This window comes from Capra hircus, chromosome 26 (genome assembly GCF_001704415.2).
Source record: "Capra hircus breed San Clemente chromosome 26, ASM170441v1, whole genome shotgun sequence".
Taxonomy (NCBI): Eukaryota; Metazoa; Chordata; class Mammalia; order Artiodactyla; family Bovidae; genus Capra; species Capra hircus.
The window spans coordinates 47,270,862-47,276,861 of NC_030833.1; the positions used below are offsets into that span (position 1 = coordinate 47,270,862).

Consider the following 6,000-nt stretch of genomic DNA (forward strand, 5'->3'; position numbering starts at 1 on the left):
AAGTAGATAAAATCAGAAGGGAAAACAAAAGTCAAATTGAGCAGAGTTTTTTCTCTCTCAGTTCCCTTACATGGAAGAGTAATTCCTATCATATAGCAAATCCAGAAGAGATACACTTTGATACTACTGATAATTTGCATTTAAATAACTTAAGCATGGTGGCATTTTTTTCCTTCAAGTGACAGAAAAATGCAATTGACTACTTTCTTCAAAAATGTTGAGTACACTAAGTATTCAAGATTAAAAACATATAAGATGGAGATGTGAGAGTAAGTGTTCTGTTAAATGATTTTAATGAGAAAATATTAAAACTTCAGTCGTCTTTTTTTCCTTCTTCTTCTGTTTTTGTCTTTGTTTTTGTTTTTGGCTGCGTGGTCTGAAGGATCTTAGCTCCTGATTGACCAAGGATCAAACCCACATGCCCTGCAATAGCAATGCAGAGTCTCAACCACTGGACTATCAGGAAAGTCCCCCAAATTTAGTGTCTTGTCCATATTGTTGCTATGACTAATAAGTACTAGTTATCATAAATAAGGATATGAATAATAGTCATTAACGCTTTCCATGCTGGTCAGTTAAGTAGCAATTAGGCATGCAACAAGATTGTTTCGGGTTTGCCTGGTGGCTCAGACCATAAAGAATCTGCCTGCAATGCAGGAGACCAGGATTCGATTCCTGGGTTGGGAAGATCCTCTGAAAAAGGGAATAGCTACCCATTTGAGTATTCTGGCCTGGAGAATTCCATGGACAGAGGAGCCTGATGGGATCCAGTCCATGGGATCACAAAGAATTGGACACATTTGAGCAACTAATACTTTCACATTTTCATTCATTCATTCAAGAATGTTCCAAATTTATTCTGAGATAGCCTGCAGTGAAACTTTGATAGTGACCCCACAAAACTTTCTCTCAGATGACAATGTGGCTTAATATTGGGGAAAAATAAATCTTTTGTTCTTGCTAGGATTATTTCCCATATTTTTAGATAAGCATTAACCCAACATGCTGGGCTGGAAGAAGCACAAGCTGGAATCAAGATTGCCAGGAGAAATCTCAATAACCTCAGATATGCAGATGACACCACCCTTATGGCAGAAAGTGAAGAGGAATTAAAAAGCCTATTGATAACAGTGAAAGATGAGAGCGAAAAAGTTGGCTTAAAGCTCAATATTCAGAAAACGAAGATCATGGCATCTGGTCCCATCACTTCATGGGAAATAGATGGGGAAACAGTGGAAACGGTATCAGACTTTTTTTGGGGGGGCTCCAAAATCACTGCAGATGATGACTGTAGCCATGAAATTAAAAGACGCTTACTCTTTGGAAGAAAAGTGATGACCAACCTAGATAGCATATTGAAAAGCAGAGACATTACTTTGCCAACAAAGGTCCATCTAGTCAAGGCTATGGTTTTTCTAGTGGTCATGTATGGATGTGAGAGTTGGACTGTGAAGAAAGCTGAGTGCTGAAGAATTGATGCGTTTGAACTGTGTTTGGTGTTGGAGAAGACTCTTGAGAGTCCCTTGGACTGCAAGGAGATCCAACCAGTCCATCCTAAAGGAAATCAACTCTGAATATTCATTGGAAGCACTGATGCTAAAGCTGAAACTCCAATACTTTGGCCACCTCATGCAAAGAGTTGACTTATTGAAAAAGACTGATGTTGGGAGGGATTGGGGGCAGGAGGAGAAGGAGACGACAGAGGATGAAATGGCTGGATGGCATCACCAACTCTATGGACGTGAGTTTGAGTGAACTCCGGGAGATGGTGATGGACAGGGAGGCCTGGCATGCTGTGATTCATGGGGTTACAAAGAGTCGGACATGACTGAGCAACTGGTCTGATCCAAACCCGACATTTATTAAGTCCTTAATATTTACTGAGATAATGGTAGGAAACAATAATATAAATGTCAGGGGAGTTTGTAACTTCCTTGATTCTGTCTTGTTACAACAAAAATTTGAAGTGACGGACAAACCAGTGTTGCAGCCCTCAGACAGACCAGTGTTACAGCCCTGTGTAATTTCCTCAGAGGAACCAGTGTTACAGCCCCGTGTTACAACTTAGTTTTATTTAGAAAGTAAAAGAAAATACATCCTTGATGCACGAGGGTGGGCTAACACAAAAGACACAGAGAGAAGAGACAGCCCTGGCCCAATTTTGGCTTCTCTTTTTTGTGATTTTTTTCTCCTACCCCTGAGCCTGCCAAACAGGAGGGCTGTTTTTTTTTTGTTTGTTTTTTTGTTTTTTGTTTTTTTAACCTGAGATTCTCACTCTGGTTCTTGGACCTTCCTTTGTTTTATTTTTAGGGGCTTTCTCCATCCTTGTCTCTTAACCACCGCCATTTTGAACTCCTTTTTCCTATTCAAACTACCTAACTTTCCCACCTCAAGAGATGGGAGGCCCAATTTTTTGGCAATAGGGGCATTGAGTTCTCTCTGGCTACTTCCTGCTGAAGTGGGACAATGAGGGCCACTGGGCCTCCCCTCTTGACAGTCTCAAGCCTCAGAGTCCTTATAACAGTGTCCTTCTAAGAGTGAGTGATATTTTCTGTGTTCAGCTGTAGTTTTATATATCCTTGTTGAACTGGCACTGGATGTTGTAGCTTGTTGACCTGGGCAGAGACAAAACCAGCTAGGCAATTGATAATATATGGAGCAATCATAAGCAGCATCAATATGGTGATAAAAGGGACTAGTAGGGGCATTAGCCAACTCCAAATTTCCCATCACCAGAAGGATCCCCTAAAGAGAGATTTTAGCTACCTGAGAACTCTCCAGCTCACTCTTTGAGATCCTATAGGGTCTGAATGTTTTTGTTAAGGACTGAGACTTTCTTTAACTTAGACTTTCTTAAGTTACCCAGAAACAACACGTCTCGTTCTAGATGGCTCAAGTCCCTCCTTGTTCAGGTATCAGGAGATCTATCTCTTGTCTCTTTTGGAGTACAGCTCCTGCCAAGCTGTGTTGACTCTTTAGAGCTATCCTGATAAATCTATCCCCAGAAACTTAATTTTGGGGGTGTTCATTAGGATGGTACTCATTTGTAGTTCTGAATAGGTATCTGAGATCTTCCAGGGGCTCACAGGTATATTGAGAGTCCTTTTCTATTTCCTTTCATGGCTTGACTCATGAGTAGTGAATCCAGGAGTTATGTCCTGGTATCTTTACTGTTGTAGGGGTAGAAAGTATTACAGGGTAGGGGCTCTTCCATGTGGGCTGAAGTTGAGTCTTTGGGGACCCATCTTCCCAGACTTTAATTAGGACTTGTGTCCCTGGAGCTTATAGTGAAGACTCTTTAGAATCTTTTGGGTCCTGATTGACACCCCCACAGCGTATATCCTGTCGGAATTGCCCAATGGCCATGGTATGACTGGAGGGTCTGAACCTCTGGATCTAAGTAGAGGTCACTGACATAAACAAAAGGTCTCCCATATAGCATCTCATAGGGACTAAGACCATCCTGTTCCTTGGAGGAAACAAAGCAATACAGATGTGGAGGAGACCTACTGGTAAAGCCTCTTTTCATCCCAGGGAGGTCTCCTGGGTTGTCTTTTTTTTTTTTTTTTTTTTTCAATCACTGATTTTAAGAATTGGTTGGCTCTTTCTACTTTTCCTGAAGACTTAGGCCTCCAGGCACAATGGAGATAATAAGTAATCCCCAATGCTTTAAAGACCCCTTGGGTGACCTTAGAAGTAAATGATGTCCCATTGTCCCTTTGCAATGACCTGGGCAGACCAAATCTCACAATGATTTCACGGAGCAGTTTTTTTTTTTTTTTTTTACCACCTCTTCCTGGTTCAGCTGCAGTCTTCAAGCTTCTTGGGGGTTGTTTAATTGGCAAGTTGGACAAGAGAAGACCACTTGCCTTATAATCGTTTGGAGGCCTGCTTCTTTGAAGGATCTTTCTAGTAATCTTTGAAGGGGCTTTTCCCCTAAATGAATGGTTGTATGTAAGGAGTTAACCAACTTCCATTGGAGGTTCCCAGGCAGAAAAAGGAGTCCCTCCTTGTGGAACCACCCCATATGATCTTCTTGAAAGCCCTCGCTCTTAGCTTTAAGAGTCTCACCTTCAGTATATGAAGGAGTTTCTGGCAAATTAGTCTGTGGAACAAAGGTGGCCACTCCTATTAGGTCATTGTTCTGTAATGCTGCTTTCCTAGCTGCTTGATCGGCTGCCTGGTCCTTTCATACCACTTCCGTGCTCCCTTTTTGGTGTCCTTTACAGTGGGAGACTGAAACTTCAGTGGGCAGATGAACTGTCTCCAAAAGCCTAAGGATTTGATCACTGTATTTGACTGGGGACACTGGAGTGGTCAAGTGTCCTCTTTCTTTCCGAATAGCAGCATGTGCACGTAACACCAGAAAGGCATACTTGGAGTCAGTGGAAATGACTTTTTCCTTTTCCCAGCTCTAAAGCTTGAGTCAGGGCTATGAGCTCAGTTAATTGGGCTGAAGTACCTTGTGGCAAAGGTTTATCCTCTATGGTCTCAAAATTGAGACTACTGCATATCTGGCTGTTTTTCCATCCAAGACAAAGCTTCTTCCATCAGTATACCAGATTTCCTCAAGATTGGTCAGAGGATCTTCTGACAATCCATCTTGGGGTTTTGTCCAGTGGTCCAAGGTTTCTAGGCAAGAGTGAAAGGGGAGAGAATCCTCGGGGGTAGGCAGGAGGGTGGCTTGGTTAAGAACCTCACAAGCGGATATAGTCAGGCTTGGATTATCCATCAGCATTACTTGATATCTGAGGATTCTTTGATCAGACATCCATAGATGGCTTCTCCAATTCAGGAGTTGTTTCACTTGGTGGCTGATAAAAATAGTTTGCCCCCAAGAGAAGAGTTTTAAAGCATCTTCTATCAGGATTGCAATAACTGCAAGATTTTGAAGGCATGGAAAGATCTCTTCTCAATAAGGGAACAGAATACTCAGGGACCACCAGAAACTGAGGGGAAAATATTTGTCCATCCCAGCAACAAAGATTTGCTCAGGTGAATCTTTTTGTAGTTGTTTCTCCTGTCATACCCAAAATGGTACAGGTTTGGGAGGAAAGTCTCTGGAGTAGGAGATCAGGACAGAGTATGTTGACCCTGTGTTGACCAAGAAATTATTGGACCTACTTGCCACATCCAGTTACATCCTTGGCTCCAGTCCCATGATAGTTATCTGTGACAGGTGGGCTGGCTGGAATAGGTTGTTTCAGTTCTGTTGAACTACTGTGAAGGAAGGCTTGGCACTTGACCTTGGGGCTCTCGTGTCTGGAGGGCAGAGTGCCACCCAATGTCCCAATAGTTGGCATCTGTAGCAAGCTGTTTTAGGAGACTTGTCATGGTTTGAACACTCTTTGGCCCAATGCCCGCCTGTCTACAGATTAAGCATTTGCCTCATGCCTTGTCCTTCAAGGACTCAGCATTTGCTACAGGGCTTCCCTGGAGGGCTGAAAGCATCTGGGCATGTCTTATCTCTTTCCTTTTCTCCCTTTCCTTGGCCTTGGCCTTCCTCTCCTGTCCTCTGTTATAAAAAGTATTGGTGGCTGTCTGGACCATCTCATCTAAAGAGGCAGTAGCATCTTGCTGCTGTAGCTGTTGTAACTTCATCCTGATGTCTGATGCACATTGAGACAGGAATTTGTCCTTTAAAAATCACCTGTTCCTCATAAGATTATAAGTTCAGACTGGAAAGCTTTTCAAGGGCCTCTTATAGCCTTTTGAGAAAGGCAATGGGGCTCTCATTGGACTCCTGAGGTATTGCTGAGACTGGACATAGCAGATTACTTTTTGCTGGGCTGTTTGCAGTCCTGCCTTCACATAGATCAGAAAATGATCTCTTTCTCAGATGTGCTCAGGGTCATTATAATTCCAGTTAGGATCTGAGGAGGGGACCACAGTTCCCCTACTGGGTATTTATCGCTTGATATGTGAAGCCCCGTAGCATACTTTGGGGCTTTCTTTTAGATCCTAGCAGGCTCAGGGAAAGGACTGAGATGGATATTGACA

The 6,000-nt window shown here is 42.7% G+C and overlaps 1 protein-coding gene across 1 annotated transcript in view; it reads right to left on the reverse strand.

Annotated features, from left to right (window-relative positions):
* Positions 1-2,346, reverse strand: part of LOC102181467 (60S ribosomal protein L7-like 1) — a 95,744-nt gene extending 93,398 nt beyond the window's left edge. Inside the window, exon 1 of the mRNA XM_018041127.1 lies at positions 2,276-2,346. Within this exon, the coding sequence (XP_017896616.1) occupies positions 2,276-2,346 (71 nt within the window). The remainder of the gene's footprint in view (positions 1-2,275) is intronic.